The sequence below is a fragment of the Stegostoma tigrinum genome, chromosome 3, assembly GCF_030684315.1.
Source record: "Stegostoma tigrinum isolate sSteTig4 chromosome 3, sSteTig4.hap1, whole genome shotgun sequence".
Lineage (NCBI taxonomy): Eukaryota > Metazoa > Chordata > Chondrichthyes > Orectolobiformes > Stegostomatidae > Stegostoma > Stegostoma tigrinum.
Window position 1 is genome coordinate 58,642,396 of NC_081356.1, and position 22,609 is coordinate 58,665,004.

The 22,609-nt window shown below is 38.8% G+C and overlaps 1 protein-coding gene across 5 annotated transcripts in view; it reads left to right on the top strand.

Moving 5' to 3' along the window:
• Positions 1-22,609, top strand: part of LOC125451140 (terminal uridylyltransferase 7-like) — an 81,912-nt gene that overhangs the window by 38,299 nt on the left and 21,004 nt on the right. For all 5 annotated transcript variants that reach the window (XM_048527914.2, XM_059644626.1, XM_059644625.1 and 2 more), the window contains 12 exons: positions 5,478-6,760; positions 6,961-7,111; positions 13,958-14,044; positions 16,036-16,139; positions 18,390-18,447; positions 19,010-19,113; positions 19,399-19,488; positions 19,753-19,866; positions 20,227-20,304; positions 20,477-20,654; positions 22,048-22,095; positions 22,182-22,273. In XM_048527914.2, the coding sequence (XP_048383871.2) occupies positions 5,478-6,760; positions 6,961-7,111; positions 13,958-14,044; positions 16,036-16,139; positions 18,390-18,447; positions 19,010-19,113; positions 19,399-19,488; positions 19,753-19,866; positions 20,227-20,304; positions 20,477-20,654; positions 22,048-22,095; positions 22,182-22,273 (2,387 nt within the window). The remainder of the gene's footprint in view (positions 1-5,477; positions 6,761-6,960; positions 7,112-13,957; positions 14,045-16,035; positions 16,140-18,389; positions 18,448-19,009; positions 19,114-19,398; positions 19,489-19,752; positions 19,867-20,226; positions 20,305-20,476; positions 20,655-22,047; positions 22,096-22,181; positions 22,274-22,609) is intronic.

A 22,609-nucleotide genomic window follows, 5' to 3' on the forward strand; every position in this document is an offset into this window, starting at 1 on the left:
AACTAGCCTTGACTGTCTGAATGTTTCGTTTGTTATTCCTTTTTATGTATATCTGTTGTTCCCACATGCTTTGCTTATTACTGACTACATGGCTTTATCCCTTAACTAACTGCAAGTGCATCGACCCTTTCAGTACCAAATCAGATCATTATTATCCAAGTGTATATCTATCACATTCTTTATAATAGATCCTTGCAATTTTCCTACGACTGATGTAAAGTCAACAGATCTGTAATTCATTGTTTTCTGTCTTGCTCCTTTCTTAAATAGTGAATAACATTTTCAAGCTTCCAATCTGCAAGGATCATTCCAGAATCTGAGGAAGTTTATAAGTTGACCACCAATGCATCAACTATCTCTTTAACCACCTTCAACACTCTTGGATGTAGACTATCAGGAATTGTCAACTTTCAGCCTCATTCCTTTTTCCAGTACAGCCTTCTTATGAAATTAATTTCCTTCAACTCTTCATTCTGCTTAGTCACTTGGGTCTCAAATTCTAGAAGATTTTTTGTATTTTCCTCAATGAAAATAGACACGATAGTTATTAAGATTTTTTATTTCTTTGTTCCTTATGTATATTCTCCTGACTCTGCCTAAAATTCATCTCAGCTAACCATTTCTTTTTTACACACTTATTAAAAAATTTCTTCTCCATTTTTCTACATTCTAACTAGATTCCTTTCATATTCTATTTCATTTTCCTAATCAGTTTCTTAGTCTCCCTTAGCAGTCTAAAAAAACTTTGCAGTCTTCAGATTTATTATTACTTTTGGCCTCTTTATATGTCCTTTTCTAAATCACATACAATCGTGAGTTTTCTTTCTTAGTCACAATTGACTGACCTTTTGGTTTAGGTTTTTGTACATTAAAGCTGCATTCAGTAAATTTGCAAACTTTAAACTGAGGGATGTGTTACAATCGAAGTCCACTTGTCCAACTGAGTGGGTGCCTTGTGAAATTGATGGTAAACCGGGCTCACTTGTCACAATTCTCAGCTGAATTGCAAAGTTTCGAATCAGGGAGTACTTTGTTACAATCCTGGATAACTCAGTGCAATCCACTTTGAAACTTATTGCGTACGGTTCTGGTCACCGCATTATAAGAAGGATGTGGAAGCTTTGGAAAGGGTGCAGAGAAGATTTACTAGCATGTTGCCTGGTATGGAGGGAAGGTCTTACGAGGAAAGGCTGAGGGACTTGAGGCTGTTTTTGTTAGGGAGAAGAAGGTTGAGAGGTGACTTAATTGAAACATCTAAAATAATCAGAGGGTTAGATAGGGTGGATAGGGAGAGCCTTTTTCCTGGGATAGTGACGGCGAGCACGAGGGGGCATAGCTTTAAATTGAGGGGTGAAAGATATAGGACAGATGTCAGAGGTAGTTCCTTTACTCAGAATAGTAAGGGAATGGAACGCTTTGCCTGCAACAGTAGTAGATTCGCCAACTTTAGGTACATTTAAGTCGTCATTGGACAAGCATATGGACGTACATGGAATAGTGTAGGTTAGATGGGCTTGAGATCGGTATGACAGGTCGGCACAACATCGAGGGCCGAAGGGCCTGTACTGTGCTGTAATGTTCTATGTTCTATGTTCTAAAGGATCATAGTTGCTATAAAGTGTAATTTGAAGACTGTCTATTAATGTATTTTCCCAGTTAATCTCAATTAATGTGAGCTTCATTCCTTCATAATATCTATTATTCAAACCTAACATGCTTGCTTTTGGATTGAATTAACTCACTTTCAAACACAATGTAAAATCCTACCATGTTGTGGTCACTTATCCCTATGAGTTCTTTTACAAGATGGTTAATTAGCCCTTTTGCCTTACATGATACCAGGTCTAAAATAATTTAGTCAGCTCTAATTAGTTCCTCAACAACCCTTCGTAGAAAAGCATCAGTAAAACACTCCAGAAATTCCTCCTCTGTGTCTTTAGTACTTAGTAGATTTATCGAGTCTATATGCAGATTACAGTCATCCATGATTACTGTATTGGCCATGCTACAAACTTCTATCACCTCCTGTCTTATACCATGGCTCACACTATCACTTACTATTTGATTGCCCATTAATAACTGACACTAATTTTTCTGCCCCTTGCTATTCACTCAAACAGATTCCGCATGTTGTTGTTCTGATCTGTAGTCCTCATTTACTGATCCCATCTTGTATCATCAACATAACTCCACCTCCTTTTCCCCCTTGTCAGTCTTTCCGAAATGTTGAATATTCAGTTCCCAGTGCTAGTGATCGTGCAGCCATTATTTATTGTTATACACTTAATTATATGATGACTATTTACTTTTGTTTGTGCCTTTTAGATGATCTATCATGTAGCATTCACTGGGTAGAGTGCACTTAACTTTCTCATTTTGATCATAATTCCACTTTTGATGCGTACCCTTCGCTCAGTTTTTTAAATCTCCTGTTTCTACCAAGCAACTTTTCAACTTTGTTCCCAACTTTATTTCCTTCCAGTTTGCGTAACTCCTCAGGTTCCCATCCCCCTGACAAGCTAGGTTAAACCAAGTTCAATAGCACTAGTAAATCACCCTGCAAGGATATCAGCCCCAGTCTCATTAAAATGTAATCCATCCCAAGCTTGTAAAGGTCCTGTTTACTTCAGGACTGGTCTCAATTCCTCAGAAATCTTATACCATCCCTCCTGTCAATTCTCCAGACATGTTCAGTTGATTAATTCTCCTTTTGGAGACTCACCATGAGTCACATGGGAGTATTCCTGAGAATGCATTTGAAAGGTACTACTTTTCAATTTCTTTCCTACCTTCCTTCCAGAGATTTGCCTGTTTTCCTGGCTCTTTTGTTGGTACCAATGTGGACATGACTTCTGGCAGATCCTTCTCACCGAGGATTGTCCTGCGCTCACCCTCTCTCTCATGCTCTGTCTCGTACAATGGTTCTCCCTCTCTCTTTCACACTGTTTCTGGCTGCACTTCCCTGAGGAACCATCACTTTCACTAGTTGACAAAATAGATTGGCAAGCATAATAGTCTCAGGACTCATGCATTCTCTTCTGGTAGTCACCCATTCCCTTTTGATTTGTGGTGTGACTATTTCCCTATCTTTACTATCCACACAGCCCTCTGTCTTGCAGATGCACAATGCTGACTCCAACTGCTGCTCAAGTTCTGAAATGCAGAGTTCAAGCTTGTGCAGGCGGTGACACGTACTGCAGATGTGTTTGTCAGAAACACATGCATGCCCATGATGTCATAAGAAGCACACTCCACCTGGCCTAGCTGGATTGCCATGCCATAACACTTAAAACTAATTGTTACTATTAGAATAAATATAAATTTGGCTTAAAACCTGACCAGTAATCAAACCTTATTTGCATTAACTTTATTTACTTAGACATATTTAATAATTTTACTTTGTCTTTATTTAATTTTACCTCCTTTTTGCTAGTGTTCCTTAATGAAATTCAGGTAGTTGCAGCTGCTTTATAAATGATACATTTATCAAGCTTTTAAGTATTTAAAAATCATTCCATAACAGCAGCTTCTCATCAACCAAAATGTTCCCCTATCGTGTCACTGTTAGATTTTTTTTTTCCTCACTCATCCCTGCGTAGAGTTGTGTCCCGCAGGTCCGACTGTCTCTACTGAAGGCCCTGAGCTTCACCCTGTCTATTCACTGCCTAAGTAGCGATATCTCCCAAGATGATGTCTGCTTATCACAGCATCCTCTCTTTGTCTGCTCCTCTTGAGCCAGGTTATGAGTTGCAGTAACTTCTCTTGCTGCGTCCTCACCAGTACCATTGGTCACACCCACAAGGATCTACCCTTAGTGCCCTCATAGTTCTCATTTCCATCCTGTCCCTTGATGATGTCATCTGAAAGCGCAGCATGTATTGTCCCACAAATGCTGACAACATTCAGCTTCTACATCGTCACCGTCGTTCTTGATTCATCCATTGTTGCTAAATTATCAAGCAGTTTATCTGCTAGCCAGTGCTAGCAGTTCTACTAAAGCCTTAAAGTCTTTGGTCCCCACTCCAAAACCTATTTCCTGTGTACTGATTTTGTCTCACTATGGTAACTCTCAATTTAAAATTAGATCTTCAGACCTTTGCCTCATTAACAATGTCATTCATATAGTCACCTACACTTGCCACCAAATCTATTTATTTCAGCTGTCATGGGCTGTATCAGACAATTAGTAACTTCGACATTTATTAAAACCTACTGAGCTTCTGATCCCGTATCTACCCCTTATAGTTAGCATGACTTTGCCTATGTAACTTGCCACTGTCTTAACCTGTCAATTTTAGAAACGTTAATTTACCTCAGTCTCAAATATTCACTTCGCCAGTCTACCACCAAATTACATAAACTCAGATCATCTAAAACTCTTCTTCCTATGTTCTATCATGTCTCAAGTTCTTATCACTGGTGTCCTTTATTGGCTGATTAAATAACTCACTCATTTGAAATTCTCATCCTTGCATTTAAATATTTTTCCTCTCTCTAACTTTGACCTCATACACTTCCTTCTGTTTTCCTCAGCATCAGTGACCATACTTCTGATGACCCAGGTGCCACCATTTCAAATTTGTTCCTACGCCTCTCCTTCACATGCACTTTTTAAGCTATTCCTTCACATCTACCTTTTTAATAAAGCTTCTGGTCACCTTTTATAATAACTCCACTTTTGACCTGGCACCTGTACTTTCCTTTAAAAGCAAATTGTAACACTGTTATGTCAGATGTGTTGTGTTATATTGCAGCAGGTTGGCGAGTATCAAACTCCATGAATATTGAAGTTGCTGTACATATGTGAGTTAGTGATCACTGTGTTGTTGCACTGCTTTGCATTAAGCCTCTGCCCTGCCATTACAGCCTTGTTGTTTATATAGCTGGTGCAAGGCAGATCAGTTTAGTGGAGATTCTTAGATTTGATCTTGGGGGACATTGATATTCGTGGTTCCACTGAACACTATGTGGAGATGCGAACGCTCTCTCAATTGTCCAGTTTGCAGCAAAGTGACACAAGAGAGAATACTGTCTCCTATTCACCCAGTACACAGTATTTTATTCACAGTTGACATTGCTTATAATACAAAATTTGGAAATATTTAGTCAATCCACAGCATATCTAATATAGGATTAGGTGTTCTAGATAATGAAGATTTAGAGGTTAAAACTGTTCTCTGATAGATCTATAATAATTTCATAACTTGAATAAAGCTGGCTGCCCTATTTATTTTATTGTCATATTAGCGTATATGGTATTAATATGCAAAAATGTTTTACCTGCTTTGGTGCTTCTGATTATTTCTGGTACCACAAAAAGTAGCGGTTATTGCTAGAAATGCTCTTGCTCTGAATTACTAAAACATCCATGGAGGTGACCCATACACAAACTATACAATTCAATGAATAAGATGTTGTTATTTGATCTACAGTGAAGTGACTGACTATCATGATCGTCTCTTTTTCTTTTTCTCCAGATCCATACGCTGTAAAGAGAAATGTTGCACGAACACTTAATAGCCAAATGGTATATGATTACATCATTCATTGTTTAAGAGCAACTTACAAGTATTTTGCATTGCCCAAGTATAAGTCAACAAAGTTGAAGAAAAAAGACAATGAAGATGAGAAAAATAATTCTGAAGGGGCAATGAATGTTGTGGTAAATAAACAAGAATCGCTTGAAGTATCTGCCTCAAAGATACCGACGCATAGTATGACATCAGCTTTCTCAGCAACAGCCACCGATGGCGAATGCCCACAGTTGCATGCTAATGCTAGGTGTGACGTTGGTCAAAATCTACCTTCTAAAGAATCTGGTGGGAACCTACAAACTGTACAAGAGTGTGAGAGTGAAAGCTTCACTGAGGGAGAGCTGATATCTGATATACAGAAAATTGGAATTACTGGCAATGAGTTCTGTGAGGATGATCTAAATCACCAAGGTGGCGAATATAAACACAGTGGTGAACTTCTAAAAAGTTGCAATGATGAGGAACTGTTTGATGCGTTTGGAAAGCAAAAAGATGATACAACCATCCCTGGTAGAAAATTAAAGGAGGGAAAATTCGAACAATCTACAGAGGCTGAAAATGAGACCTCTAGTGATGATGAAATTCCTGTGAAGCATAAAAATCATTACAGAGAGAACTTTTATTCTGAAAACCTTTCAGATTCTGAGAGTTTTCAGAATCCTCAGAATATGGGAAGTGATGATTTTTGTCTCGAGCACACTAGTCCTTTAGAGACAAACTTAAATAATGAAGTGAGAGAAAGTTCTGACAGTGCAGATGAATTGTGTAATTTCTCCAAAGAAACAATGCGACAATACCTCAAAGGGACTCTGAGCAGAAATGAAGAGGGGGAAGATGAGGAGGAGGAGGAGGAGGAGGAGGATGATGATGATGAATCGGATCTGAATATTACCCCATGGGTTCACCTGGATAGCCTTACAGCTGATGAAATTGAGAATGTATACACTGAGTCAAGTGAGGAAGATAAAGATAATCAGTCAGAAGAGGATGGGGTAATTGATGAATTGCTCAACACCAAGGCACTTACACCAGTAAAGTTTGGAGATCTTGCAACTTCTCTGGTATTCAGACATGCTGCTGAGCATGAAGCAACTATGCGGCATAATCAAGAAGTTCTGAATGAAATAACTAAGGAAATTGGAACAACTTTGTATGGATATGAAACACAGAGCAGTGATGACAGTATGCGTTATGTATTCAGTAGAGCTGTTTTTACAAAGGGCAAGGTAATTCATTTTCTTCTGAAACCAATGCTGTTGCATGAATATTTTTGAGATTTGATCAGATGGTTGAAACTTAAGAAAATGCTTACACAAACTTCAACAATTTGATTAAAGTTATTACAGTCAGCTACAGCATATTTGGATTGATGATGTAGAGTACTTAATAACATTTTCTTAAAAAAATCATCACTTCTCTTATTTAGGCTTCCATAATAGTATGCAGCTTGTGTAAGCGAGAAGGACACTTAAAATCTGATTGCCCGGAGGATTTCAAAAAAGTAGATCTTGATCCATTACCACAAATGACTCCAAGATTTCTGAATGTCCTGGATCAGGTTACTTCCCAGTGTTGCTGTAAGTAAATGCCTCATTTTAATTTCTTAAGCTGTATGTTTCAAGTCATATTCCTAAAGATGAAAGCAATTTCTCTCTGGTTCAAACTGGAGCACAATAAATCATGAAACAACAGGAATTGCTGGAGAAACTCAGCAGGCTTGGCAGCATCTGTGGAGAGAGAAGCAGTATTAACATTTTTGGTCCAGTAATCCGGTTTGATTATTGCAATATCTTTCTCACAAACCTGCATTAAGTTTTGATGTTTTTTTTCCTGCATTGTAGCTACTGACGGCAGACCCATAGACTTAATTACTGTAGTTACCGATCGCCATTCAGTGTCAAATAAACTGCTAAATTGTTGTTTCAATCTGTGATGAGTCCATAAACACCTTGCACACTTGAGGCTTGTGCCCCTTGAATTTGAGGGAGTGAAAATGGGAGTTGTACAAGGGGGAACAGATGGAGATCTTTTCGAGGAATGGACATGTAATAAAGTGGAACTGGGAAATGTTTGTGGGAGGTGCTCATAGGACCCTGGAACTTTCGAAGATCAGAGGGATCTTGGTGTGCATGTCCATTGGCCCCTCAAGGCAGTGGGACAGGAAGATAAAGTGTTAAAGAAGGCAAATGCGATACTTAACATTATTAGCCGAGGCATAGAGTTTTAGATGATGCTGGAACTGTATAAAATGTTGATTCGGTTACATCTAAAGTATTGTGTGCAGTTCTTGAATCCACATTATAGGATGGATGTGGTTGCACTGGAATGGGGGCAGAAGAGATTTATCAGGATGTTGCTTGGGCTGGAGAGTTGTAGCTCTGAAGAGAGTTTGGAGAAACTAAGGTTGATTTTCCTGGAGCGTAAGAGGCTCAGGAGAGTATGATAGCTATGTGCACAGTTATGAAGGGCATTGACAGAGTAGACAAGAAGAAGTTATTCCCCTTCATGAAGAGATCAATGACTGGGGGCACAGATTTAAGGTAAAGGGTAGGAGGTTTGGAGCAGACATGAAGGAAAGAAGCTTCACGCAGAGTGTGGTGAAATTCTGGAACTCACTGCCTGTTGTGTTAGAAACAGAAACGCTCGTAATATTCAGGAGGTATCCTAGATGTGTGCTTGTGATGCCAAGGCATAAAAGGCAATGGGATAGCAAGAACTGCACGTGCTGGAGTGAGAGATAACAAAGTATGGAGCTGGAGGAGCACAGCAGGCCAGGCAGCATCAGAGGAACAGGAAAGCTGACATGTCGGATCGGAATCATTCTTCAGAAATGTTATACAAGGCTATGGGCCAAGTGCCAGAAGATGGGATCAGATAGTTAGGTGATTTTTTTTTTCTGTGCTTTAGACCTCTGGTTCTATGATGTAAAATGCAAAAGAGACAGGTACTTAGCATGGGGTAATTATGCCTGTGGTCAATGGAGTAGACAGAGTGAAAACCTTATTGAATTCTTTGAGAAGGTGACCAAACAAGTGGATGAGGGTAAAGCAGTTGATGTGGCGTATATGGATTTCAGTAAAGTGTTTGATAAGGTTCCCCACGGTAGGCTATTGCAGAAAATATGGAGGTGTGGGATTGAGGGTAATTTAGTCGTTTGGATCAGAAATTGGCTAGCTGTAAAAAGACAGAGGGTGGTGATTGATGGGAAATGTTCATCCTGGAGTTTAGTTACTAGTGGTGTACGCAGGAATCTGTTTTGGGGCCATTCTGTTTGTCATTTTTATAAATGACATGGATGAGGACGTAGAAGGATGGATTAGTACGTTTGCTGAAGACACTAAAGTCGGTGCAGATATGGATAGTGTGGAAAGATGTTGCAGGTTACAGAGGGACATAGATAAACTGCAGAGCTGGGCTGAGAGGTGGCAAATGGAGTTTAATGCGGAGAAGTGTGAGGTGATTCACTTTGGAAGGAGTAAGTGGAATACAAGAGTACTGGTCTAATGGTAAGATTCTTGGTAGTGTGGATGAGCAGAGAGATTTTGGTGTCCATGTGCATAGATTGCTGAAAGTTGCCACACAAGTTGATAGGGTTGTTAGGAAGGTGTACGGTGTGTTAGGTTTTATTGGTAGAGGGATTGAGTTTCGGAGCCATGAGGTCATGTTGCAGCTGTACGAAACTCTGGTGCGGCCGCACATGGAGTATTGCGTACAGTTCTGGTCGCTGCATTATAGGAAGAATGTGGAAGCCTTGGAAAGTGTGCAGAGAAGATTTACCAGGATGTTGCCTGGTATGGAGGGAACGTCTTATGAGGAAAGGCTGAGGGACTTGAGGCTGTTTTCGTTAGAGAGAAGAAGGTTAAGAGGTGACTTAATAGACATATACAAGGATGAACAGAGGATTAGATGGAGTGGACAGTGAGAGCCATAGCTTTAAATTGAGGGGTGATAGATATAGGACAGATGTCAGAGGTAGTATCTTTACTCAAAGTAAGGGCATGGAATGCCCTCTCTGCAACAGTAGTAGACCCGTCAACTTTAAGGGCATTTAAATGGTCATTGGATAAACATATGGATGATAATGGAATTGTGTAGGTTAGATGGGCTTCAGATTGGTTTCACAGATCAGCGCAACATCGAGAGCCGAAGGGCCTGTACTGCGCTGTAATGTTCTATATGTTCTATGGTCCAGTTGGTGAATATTATAACAGGTAGATAAACTTATATGGATGGTGAAATTTAGACAAGATTGCAAAGCAGTGAGTTCAGAGAGAGAGGGTCTTATCTGATTTAAACCATAAAGGATGAGGAGTCATACAAAGCTAAAGGATTAACATATTACAGTGAAAATGCTTTGATGGAGCTAGGAATGTGGGAAGCAGGTTGGGAAATCATAACAAGCATTTTGTAAAAAGGAGGAAATTGACTTGATCATGTGATGTATTTGGAGAAACCATAGGATTAGGGGAAGATTGAATTGTGAATTTATGATTAAAGGAAACATCATCAGTGCAGCATTTCGGTTTGTGTGGATGATGAATGGCATGTCAAGGCAGGATGGCATCAATAAGGGATCAGTTAGTAAAATCAGACATTGTCAGTTTAGTCATTGTGACCATTTTTGTTAGAGAGAGATAGCAGAGGTAACTGCAGCAAAGAGCATTGTCACAATGGGCAGATATTATCTGTCCAGTAGGTCTAAGGAAGCAATGGTGAGTGAAGTGAACGGGGCAGTCTTTTTGAAGTTAGCCTATAATGTGTACAATGAGCAGCATAGTCAGCAAGAGTGAAGAATAAGGCAATTGGTTCACTGCTTAAAAAGGCAACAAAAGGCACTTTGACATTTTTGGAGAATGCACAGAGGGTAAATGTAGCCATATTAAAGGTGTTTAATCGGCAAAATGAATCATAGAAATTAGGAAGCAAAGTAACAGGTGGTGAGACGTAAAATGAGGAACAGATCGGTGACAGGAAAGGTAAAGGTGTAGATGTGAACATTTCTGGAGGGATCAAAAGGAAAGAAATAGTGATATCATTAATGAGCAAAGGGCTGAAGTGAAAGCTGGAATATTTATGTAAATTGATTTCGGGGTTTTAAGTTACATTAACATTTGACAGACAGATGCCAGATCATGCTGAGGAATGAGGAGAAAGTTTGGAAGAGTCCAAAATTTAGGAAGTGATTTACACGCTGAATATTTAGTTTGCCATATAAACATATTTTAGTAGATCTGTTTTAGTAAACAAAAACAGAAAATTCCAGAAATATGCACGAGGTCTATCAGCTTGTGAAAAGAAGAGATTAACAGTTTAGATGTGGACATTGCAAACAATTTACCTAACCACAAATCTTGTATGGCAATTCTTTGCTATTGATTATCAGATGAAGCTCCATTAACATACATAAAATTTCAAGTTGTGGTCTCTTCTGGCCAATGTCAGCAATTAGTTTATGTCCTTGTACATTAAAGAGGTATCATGCTTTTGGCTTGCATTTAGCCAGACTCTCAGGATTAAAATGTCATGTGTCTGTTTTCATTGTTGTCAGTTGTGTGACATTATTGCAATTCAATTGGATGGGAAATGAAGGTTGTCAGTTACCTGTCGTCTTCGTGATTGTCTTTGCAATTAATTTGTTCTCTATGTAGTCCATGTAACCATGTGTCCATTTGTCACTCTAGTTGGTCTTCGAATGGTCTAATATACCTGAGTGTCTAACTAACATCATGAAAATACAGCATTTAGACCTTAACATGGTCAAGTTACACATTTGAACAGCAGAACAGCGAACTTATCGACTAGTCTTACAACTTCTAATTGATCTCAGGAGTGCAGACTAACAAGGCTGCTAGAATAATAACAGTACATGTCAGCACTCAGCTGAAAAGTTCAGTGTCACATTATTTGGAACCTTGGTGTCATAATTGACATGAAGGCGAGCACTTGATCACATTTGCTCCACCCTGATGCACATTGATTTGTGATTCAGCACTTGTCTTAGCTTTACTTCTGCTGAAACACTCTTTGAGATAAATCTGATAGTGGCTTGTAAAATCATCAATGGCTGTGTAGCGTATAGGTAGAGAAAAACTCTTTCCTATTTGTGAAAGAGAAAAGAATGAGAGGGGAAAGATTTAAACAATGTGCAAGTGACTCCTGGGTGATATGAGTAAAATTTTTTTACACGTTGAGTATGGAATGTGCAGTCTGAAAATGCGATGGGGGCAGATTCAGATGAGGCATTCAAGAGGCATTGGATAATAATTTGGTAGAAATAAAGTGGGCCAACATGGGAAAAATACAGGAGATTAGTACTCGATTATAGAACCAGTGCAGACACAATGGGTCAAATGGCTCCCTTCTGTGCTATACAAAAGCAAAATACTGCCAATGTTGAAAATCTAAAATAAAAGCAGAAGATGCTAGAAATGCTGAACTCACCAGGCAGCCCACAGAAAGGGAAAGAAGTGTTGATAATGTGAATTTTACTACAAGCTTCAGGACCCTGACCAGGACTCTGATTCAAAGCCAAAATTTGCCTTTACCAGTTTGATATTTTGTTTATATAGAGCCTCTATTTAAGGACAAGTTTGAGCTTCTGATGTTATAGTCTTTTTATCTCAAGACGGTTGGAATATAAAAGCAGCGAAGTGCTTCTGAGACTTTATAAAGCTCTAGTTAGGCCCCATTTTGACTACTGTGTCCAATTTTGGGCCTCACACCTCAGGAAGGACATACTAGCCCTGGAGCGTGTCCAGTGGAGATGATCCCTGGAATGGTAGGTTTAACGTATGATGAACGGCTAAGGATCCTGGGATTGTACTCATTAGAGTTTAGAAGGTTGAGGGGAGATCTAATAGAAAATTACAAGATAATGTATGGCTTAGGAAGGGTGGACGTTGGGAAGTTGTTTCCGTTAGGCGGGGAGACTAGGACCCGTGGGCACAGCCTTAAAATTAGAGGGGGTAAATTTAGAACTGAAATGAGACGATATTTCTTCAGCCAGAGAGTGGTGGGTTTGTGGAATTCATTGCCACGGAGTGCAGAGAAGGCCGGAACATTAGATGCCTTCAAGGCAGAGATCGACAAATTCTTGATCTCGCAAGGAATCAAGGGCTACGGGGAGAGTGCAGGGAAGTGGAGTTGAAATGCCCATCAGCCATGATTTAAATGGCGGAGTGGACTTGATGGGCCGAATGGCCTTACTTCCACTCCCTGTGTCTTATGGTCTTAGAGGTCCAACAGATCTGAAACCTGTGTAATGCCACTGGGAGAGAAAGATCAGAGAGCTTGGACTCAACAGGTAGAGGGAATTCCCTTTTTTGAAAATGGATGGGGTCTTTGTTGGAGTTGTAGGAATTGACTTACCTGTCTGTGGCACAGCCTTCTTTTTCAGTGGACCCTGGGAAGCAGCGTTCTTGAATTTGATAGGTCCTTCAATGTGCAAATCTACTGCCCGCTTCTGTACTGGGCAGACAATTCACATGCATGCCCACTTACTGCTCTCTGCTGGCAAAATTGCTTGGCAGCAGGACAGTGTCAAGCCAATCTGTCAACAGACTTTTATTTACTTGTCCCTCTGTTTCTACTGCTCACAGAAGCTGGTACCGTTTCACCTTAATAGTTCTTGTCGATGTCTTTTTGAAAGAGCCAGCAAAAGTTTGGGATGTAGAAGATTTTGAGCAAGTATAGAAATGGGAGAAGGAAGTGAGGGAAGGAAAGGACAAGGGGGAAGGCCTATAACAGGGTACAAAGCGGTGGAGATTAAATTACAAAAGGATGATGGTAAAACATTGCAGGATTGTGAATTATGAAGCAGGAGACCATTTGGCCATTTTTTTCTCTTGCCCATCTCTGATCAGTCCACTTAATGGTTTTCCTCCTGCCCTTTTCTGTCACTTGTAATGACAGTGGTGTGAACCAGGGTGTCATGGTGGAAATGCAGCAAGCTTTAGAAAGGCCTGCTATTGCTGTTTTTTTTTAATGAAACAGTCCATTTGGAATGCTGAAAGCAGCCAACAAGAAAAGTTGTGTTTGACAGTGGAGGGGTGAAAATGGCAAAGGAATGATTAACTGAGTGCAATGACTTGTGAGGACAAGATATAGTTCTAGGAAGAAATGTAAGATGTGAGAACAGAAGTGCAGGGACAAGGCAAATGTTGTCAAGCATCCTGTCATTCACGATGGACAGGAATCCTCAAAAAAAGTAAAAGCGAGGGAAGGCATGTTGGAAGCTCTGGTGTGAAAAGTGGGATCATCAGAACAGATGCAACAGCAAGGGACAAATTGGGAAAATAGAATAGAACACTCATAAGAAGAAGGGTCAGAGGAAGTGCAATCAGCTGGTAACTTTGAAAATTCAAAGTTTTCTACAAAATATCAAATAAATTATAGAAACTAAATATCTTCCCTTTCCCATTCAGATGACTTTGCCCCAGATCATCTAGAAATTCAAGCACGTGAACATATACTGATAAAACTGGAAGCATTTGTCAGGAAAGAACTTGATGGTATGAATATTATTTGTCCACCCTTAGTTTTTAATTTAATAAATGTATGGATCGTGCGATTTGATTTTTTTTCTATCATGCAATCAGCTTTTCTACATATCTGAAAAATGTTTATTAAAAATAATAACTTGTATTTTGTGCTTTTAAACATAATGAAACATCACAAAATACTGCAACGAGCGATACAAAACCAGTATAACACCTAGTGTAAGGTGATAATGGGTTAAATAACTAACAGCTTGGCCAAAAAGCGATATCGTAAAACATGCAAAGTAGAGTCCAAAAATGCAGGTGTGGAATTCCAAAGTGGCTCAGTGGTTAGCACTGCTGCCTCTCAGCACAGGGGACCTGGGTTCGATTCAGGCGACTGCCTGTGTGGAGTTTGCACATTCTCCCCGTGTCTGCATGGGTTTCCTCCCACAGTCCAAAGATGTGCAGGTTAGGTGAATTGGCCATGCTAAACTGCCCATAGTGTTCAGGGGTATATGGGTTATAGGCGGATTGGTCTGGGAGGGATGCTTCAAGGGGCGGTGTGGACTTGTTGGGCCAAAGGGCCTGTTTCCACACTGTAGGGAATCTAATCTAATCTAATCTTTCCATGTCTGTGTGAATTTCCTCCAGATGCTGCAGTTTACTCCCATGGCCCACAGATATGCAGGTTGGGTAGATTGGCCATGCTAAGTTGCCCATAGTGTCCAGAGGTTGCATAGGTTACGTGGATTGGCCATGGTAGGTGCGGGGTTACTGGGATAGGGTAGGGTAGGATGCTCTTCGGAAGTTCGGTGTGGACTTGATGGCTGAATGGCCTATTTCCATGCTGTAAAGAATTGTATGATTCAAAGCTTGGAGGTTGCACTGAAGGGAGACCCACCAAGTGGTAGGGAAGTTACAATTTGGACTGTTCAAGAGGACAGAATTACAAGATCAAGATCAAGTTGTTGTGATGACCAACATATTGGAAGAAATTAATGGTTTAGTGCATCATGGACCAAAATTATTTTATGGAACGTTGTTTGTAGAGTTGGAGATTTGATTACTTTTCTTCCTGTACCTCTTTACAAAGTATCAGATCCTGATGATAGTTCCAGGAAACACATGAATTGAAATAGATTGTGAGCACAGTTCCATAAAGCTGTCTTTGTGCCTTCAGAGTTTGGAACCTGATTAATAAGCAATCATTCAGGGAGAGGTAGATATCTGATAACAATAGTAACCTAGCTACAGGCCTATGGCCTGCCCTGGGGTCATCAAATCCACAGGAATTGGAGGCAAATTACAAAATCAGCTCTTTCTGGACATGGCTGGGCACCCAACATGCATAAATCCAAAGAGATGAGATGGAAGGTCAGAACCTCCTCCTTCCATCAACTCCTGCCTTCCAGGCATGTTTCTCTTTAACCTGCGCCTTTTGCAGCCCATCTTACATTTATTGGCAATTGCGCCTATAGAAGGAGAATTTCCCTGGGGATAGAACCAGAAAAAGGGCTCATAGTAACTTCCCAAAACTAGAAGTGAGTTGTTTTGAATAAAACCTTGAAACTGCCATTTGAGCAGTTTTGATTGTATGCTTTAAGTTGAAAGGTTCTGTTCCATTTTGACATTACTGAAGTATCTAACCAGAAGTGCTTGCTTTTAATAAGAGTTGTATTTGACATGCTTTGTTGCAAATTCATAGCCAAATGGTTATTGAAGAGTTGTTGAAAATTGAAGACTTCACCCTTGGAGGAAATCTGTTAATGTCTACACTTGGTGTGTGTGTCTATGAAGAGATAGGATTTGCTTAATTTCTCTTATTTGTAATAATCATGCAATAGAGACTCAAGTCTGTTTTTAATAACACAAACTACTTTCAGCCATTTCATTTAAATCATAATAAGTACTACCATAGAAGATTCAAGTTCCTCACGTAGTGCTTTGAATGGAGTTCAAGAACATATTTTTCAATTGAAAAAAATTATTTGTAAATTTCAGTGCAGTGTATTATTTTTCAGCTAAAGCAAAGCTCTGCTTGTTTGGGTCCTCCAAGAATGGATTTGGTTTTAGACAAAGTGATCTTGATATCTGTATGACATTTGAAGATCAGGAAACAGCAGAGGTATGTTTTTTAACTCTGACATTTAGGACTTACACTGAAACATATCAAAGTGCCTTTCAAAGCTTCCTTTCTGCCAGGTAACATGCTGAGCACAGAAAGTTTTTGTGAAAAGTTCTATCAATGTTGTGTTTAACTCCAATCCTCTCCAAATTTGTCCAATCATCTTTTGTTTTGTTCCTACATGAGATGTGGGCATCCCAGAACATCAGCACTTACTGCCATCCCAAATTACTTTTTAACTGAGTGGCTCACTAGGCTATTTCAGCAGGCAATTAAAAGTCATTATTTCGCTGGTTTTGGAGCTATATAGGTGGCAGATTTCCTTCTCTAAAAGACATCAGTTGAACTAGGTGGGTCTTTCCAACGATGGATATAACTTCCATTGTCACCTTTACTGAGACCAGCTAAGACAAGACATTTGGAGATTTGAACCCTTGTCTCAGGGCCTTTGTTGGGCTTCTGTGATACTAGTGCCATGACATTACTACTACATACACTTTCTCCTCCCCCAGTATGATCTGATTTGGAAAACTCCAAGATGTCATTTTGATGGTTCAGCTCTTTCAAATTTTTTCCTCAAAATAGATTCCTGATACCTAGGAAATAATCATATTCGGCTATATATCCCCAAGGAAAGAATTATCGGTCCTGAGTCTGCTGTTGCAATGACAGTGAAACCTTCTGCATTGACCATTATTAGTCCACTGAAACTGACAACAACTTTGGACATTTGGACATTCCCAGAATAATGTAAAAATCTGGAAGTTGTAGGTGAAACAGAGGAACTTGGGCATTCAGGGCAAGTTGGGTGATTACAGGATCCTTATTTTATACTGTGGGAGTTCCTCAAGACTCCGTGCCTCCCATGCAGTCATGAGCGCTTCCATTCCAATATTCTTCGTATTGCTGTTTAAGTAAAAAACAGAAAAAGGTTTCACTTGTTGCATGAGGAATGGGGATATACAAGATGATCAGAGGATTAGATAGGGTGGACAGTGAGAGTCTTTTTCCAAGGATGATGACTTCAGCTTGTACGAGGGGGCATAGCTACAAATTGAGGGGTGATAGATTTAAGACAGATGTCAGAGGTTCTTTACTCAGAGATTGGTAAGGGCGTGGAACGCCCTGCCTGCCAATGTAGTTAACTCAGCCACATTAGGGGCATTTAAACAGTCCTTGACCGAAGGGCCTGTTCTGCGCTGTATTGTTTTATGTTCTATGTTTTCTACGATTTTTAGTGGCATATAAATTTGATAACTACTGCTAAACTGCCTTGAAGGTCCTGAAAAGTGAAACCTATGTTAGTGAATTGCCAATAATGCTTTTTAAATTTCATATGCAATAGAGTCATATATTTATTTTATTATTTGAATATTTAGATCAAAGTGGAGGATTTTAAATGCTTTAGTTTAGCTGTTTGTGAATTCTTCCAAATTACTGAGTGACTGATTGATTAATTCTTGGACTTGCAGCAACAGAGGTGTCTTTGATTTGCTATCACGTTTAAAATACTGTGAGATATCAGACGTTCCTAATGCAGAATTGTTCTATGGACCGTTTTCTTCACGGCCAACAGCAATTACTCTTACTTTGCACTGACTACAAAGCCCAGGATGATATTCTTAAGACTAAACCCCAAAACTGTACACCACGATTTTAATGGGCTATGACTAATGATTGTATAGAAATATAACTTTCAACTTTGCCATTGCAGGTTTTTTTTGGTCTTCCCTTTTTACTAGCCAGAATTTTTTTCATTTTAATCTCATTACTGTCCGTTAAATATATATGCTGCCTCTTTTGGTTTCTTGTTCCAGCTGCTAGCTAAATTACCTAAATCCATACACCAGAATCTGAACTGCATTTACTCATTATTTGCTTTGTCTCTAACTTTTGTTCACCTCATTTCTTTTTTTAAAAAAATACTACTTTTGAACATCAGAAATAGCAAGAACTGCAGATGCTGAAGTCAGAGATAACACAATATAGAGCTGGAGAAGCACAGCAGATCAGGCAGCAGGAAAGTTGACGTTTTGGATCGGGACCCTTCTTCAGAAAATTCTGAAGATGGGTCTCAACCCAAAACATCAACTTTCCCGTTCTTCTGATGCTGCTTGGCCTGCTGTGTTTCTCTAGGTCTGTGCTGTATTACCTCTGCTTTTGAACATAATGTTTTACACATGACTTCAGCTCTAAACAGCAGATAAGGATGAAAGAACTATGATAAGTTTTTCTTCACTTCTCTCACAGGGTTTAAACTGCATCAAGATTATAGAGGATTTGGCAAGAGTGCTCAGAAAGCATCCAGGTATTGCACAGTTCTATTAATATAAGAAAATCTGTTGTTAGATAGGAAATTCTGCCCATGTAAAAGAGATCATTGCTGAAAAGTGAAACATTTCCGGACAAAGCACTCGGGCTCAAATAAAAGCAAGTGCCGTAGATGCTGAATATCTGAAACAAACACAGAGAAAGTCTGCAGATCTGGCAGCATGTGTGGAAAGATAAACAGGGTTAATGTTTTAAATCCAATATCTCTCAACAAATCCCTCCCCATCCACCCATCCCCTGCATGCGTGTGTGCACACACAAGAACACGCACACCTGCGCCCCTCCCCCAATGCACGCCAGCCCCTATAAGCATGCACGCCCACACAGTGGGTTCCACCGATTCCATTAGTGCGTCTTACTCCCGAATAAAAGGCCAATATTAATTGACGTGTACTTTCCATGTGCTGATTTGTCCTGTTGTATTCCTAACTTGCAAATTTTTCGAATTTGATTTTGTTTTATTAATAATGACCACAATTGGTAACAATAATGGTCGCTAACTTGAAATTGTAATCATCAATTTTAAACTCTACTCCTAGGCTTAAAGAGCATTCTGCCCATTACAACAGCGAAAGTTCCAATTGTTAAATTTTTCCATGTAAGAAGTGGCCTTGAGGGCGATATTAGTTTGTATAACACTCTGGTAAGAAAGAAAAATGTTAATTTAATGCAATATTAACAAAAACTTTCCAGTAGACCTTGTTTTAAGTGTAATATTTTAAATATTTTGTTCCGGGGCCAGTTTTTATATATCAGACCTTTTTAAACTGCGTATGGTAAATAATAAAGAGTGCATTTCTGATTTTAACTCATTTCACCACTGTATTTATTTAACGATTACAACCAGCATTGCATGATTGCTTCAGTGTTTCTTTTCATAAATACAAATATACATCTTTGATTTGTTGAATCAATGTTCTTTCTGCAGGCCTTGCATAACACTGGACTCCTGGCCTCTTATGCAGCAATTGATCCCAGAGTGAAATGCTTAGGATACACCATGAAGGTTTTTGCTAAGGTGACTGTACTTTTATTCTTGTCCGTCAGAATTGATTAAAGTTCTTGTCTCTCTTTTTAGAGATGAAACTTTTAAGACAGTTCATTGTTTAGTCTAATCTTGTTCTGTGCATCTATGTTAATTTGATACTGTTTTAAAAATGATAATTTGAGCTTTAGAACAATTGACTCAATAAATACTGAGAGTTTGGCATGCCAAACTATACTTTGTCTTGTCTTGAAGTTGTACATGTCGGGTACTAAAAATTTGTTTCACTTTGAATAGATTTGTGACATTGGAGATGCATCTAGAGGCAGTCTTTCGTCATATGCGTACACCTTAATGGCACTTTACTTCCTACAGCAAAGGAAACCACCAGTAATTCCTGTCCTTCAAGAGGTATGCAAGAATTAACAAAGGTCCTCCTCAGAAGTACACACTTGTTTATATTTACTTACTAAATTCAAATTCTTGTCCTCAAAAATTCCTTGCTCTTTCAGAGTCAAGAGTCACTAATATTTTAATTTTCTGGACATTTAATTTTTAACAAATGTCAGATTGGAATTGAATTGTATCATAGATTGAAATAAAACATGTTTTATACACAGTGTTGAAAATACAGATAATAAGTACAATTTGTATTTTCATAATTTTGATCCGTAAAAGGCTAAAAACTCAGTTCATGTGCAATTTTGTGCGTACAAGAAATGAGTTTGTTTTGTAGAATTTTACCACTACTTAACTGTCACTAATTTTCAGATATACAATGGAACAAAAAAGCCAGAACAGTTCGTTGATGGTTGGAATGTCTATTTCTTTGATAAATTGGATAAACTGGTAAGTTATCTTTAAACAGTCATGGTTTTTTTAAAACCAATCATTTTTAGTTTCTTAACTTCAGTCAGTTTTATTCTGGGATAACCTTTCGCATTTTTGTTGGGGCTCATCCTCAAAGAAACCATTATTTTGTCAAACACTAATGCAGTTCTTTCAAAATTTATTATTATAGAAAGACAAGTGGCCAGACTATGGAAAAAATAAAGAGTCTGTAGGAGAGTTGTGGCTAGGGCTTCTCAGATTCTACACAGAGGAGTTTGATTTTAAAGAACATGTTATCAGCATCAGGCGAAAGGCTCTCCTCACAACCTTTAAGAAGCAATGGACTTCTAAATATATTGTTATAGAAGGTAATTCTTGGAAAAATGATTCATTGTCACTTGTATGATACAACCTAATTTTAATTGATATTTTTAAAGGTGTGTGCTCCTGTGTTTGAAAGGATTGAGGGGGCACAGTGAGTGCCTTTACCCTCATGACTGTAGAATTAAGTTGTGTGCACACATTGGGAATTTTAATTATGCAGTTGTTCACTAATTTGATTAAGCAAAATGTGGAGGGGAGCAGTCTACGTGATTGCAGATATTACGAATTCCTTTACTCACACAGCATTTAAGAGATAATGCTAAAGGAAAACCATTAGGGTTAAGATAAAAATAAATTACTTCACTTATAAGGTTGTGAAATTTTAGAATTCCCACCCATCATGGGTTGTGAATGCTCAAATCTACGGACATAGGGAGTGGGTGGCAAAGTAATCTTGAAACCCACGATCAGCTCTGGTGGTACTTGTATTTCTCTGTTCTTGTGTTCAGTAACTCCACTTGATTTCAGTGATCTGGAAATGGTGTTGGAGTCCGTATGATGGAAAGAATGTCTGTGCAATAGTGACAGTGATATTACCAGATTAAAATCAATTAGCCAAATTACTATTCAATGTAGGGCGATGGGTTTAAGGTGATGGAGCTGGGAAGAGACTTGGTTCATGAAGCACTACAAGGGCCTTGTCCTTTTTCACGTGTACTACTGTTTGCTCAGAGGTGACTACCTTTGATTGTGTGTAACTTTCTTAAATATAAGAAGCTTACAGCTGTGACTTGAGTACTGTGCACAGTATTGTTCTCACATGGGGGTGGATGTTGAAACCTGAAGGAAGGCTCCAGATTGACATCAGGTTTGGGAGTTGCATAAATTTGGGCTTCCGGGAAATATAATTCCAATGCTTCAATAGCTTAGGGTTATTTGAATCTAATACTCAGATCTGGTGCGAAGAAAAAACAAAGTTAGTCTGTGCAGTGAACACTAATTTAATAAAGGCTTTTAAAAGGGAGCTAAATTAATTCTCGTAGGTTGAAGACAACGTGAGCTATTGAAGCTAACTGGACCAGCAGTGAGTAGTATTTTTAGTATAGCAGCATCCTGGAACTTTGAGGGATGGGGAGGAATATTTTTGAGAATTATCTCCAGAATTTGACCTGTGGTTTTTCTCTTTTCACCACCTCTTGCTGAAGACTGCTTGACTGTACAGTTGATTTAAAGATTGTGCTGCGTTATGTTCGGATGAACAGGCTATGTGACCTTTACTTGATCACGTAGCAATGACTCATTTTGAGTATGTATAGTTTCTTCTTTGAACATTTTTTTGATGTCAAATGTATATTAGATTTTTAAACTCAGGCTGAGTTGATTATGAACAAAACTAAGTGCTCTAAGGATATAATCAAAAGATTTTGTTTGAAATAGATCCATTTGACCTCAATCATAATCTTGGAGCTGGATTGTCTCGAAAGAGTAAGTTGCATTTTGTCTCCTATTAAAATGTTTTCCATATTGAGAATATTTTCCAATAAATAGATGGTTGCTCTTTGTTATTCCAGTGACAAATTTTATCATGAAAGCTTTCATCAATGGAAGAAAAGTTTTCGGAGCTCCAATTAAATTCATCCCAAAACAATATCCTACAGTTATGGTATGTTGTATAGTTTGTCTTGAAATTCACATACGGAACTTGGCATTCTTAACATCAATTCTGTTTATTATAGCATTTTACTCAGCTAATCTGACAAGGAAAAGATATTGTATATATGCAAATAGATCAGGTGGTTTTCTTTTAATTTTGGAAAATGGGAGAAAATCTTACTTTAATTTTAGGAGTCATTTTATCCTGTAAGTAAAGCTATGAACTCTTACTTCCCATATATGAGAAATATTTTTAAAATAAATTGCTCTGATCTAATTCTAACAAAGCAGTCATAGCTCGTGTCATAGGAAACGTAAGAATTTTTAGGTCATTGGATCCCTTTTA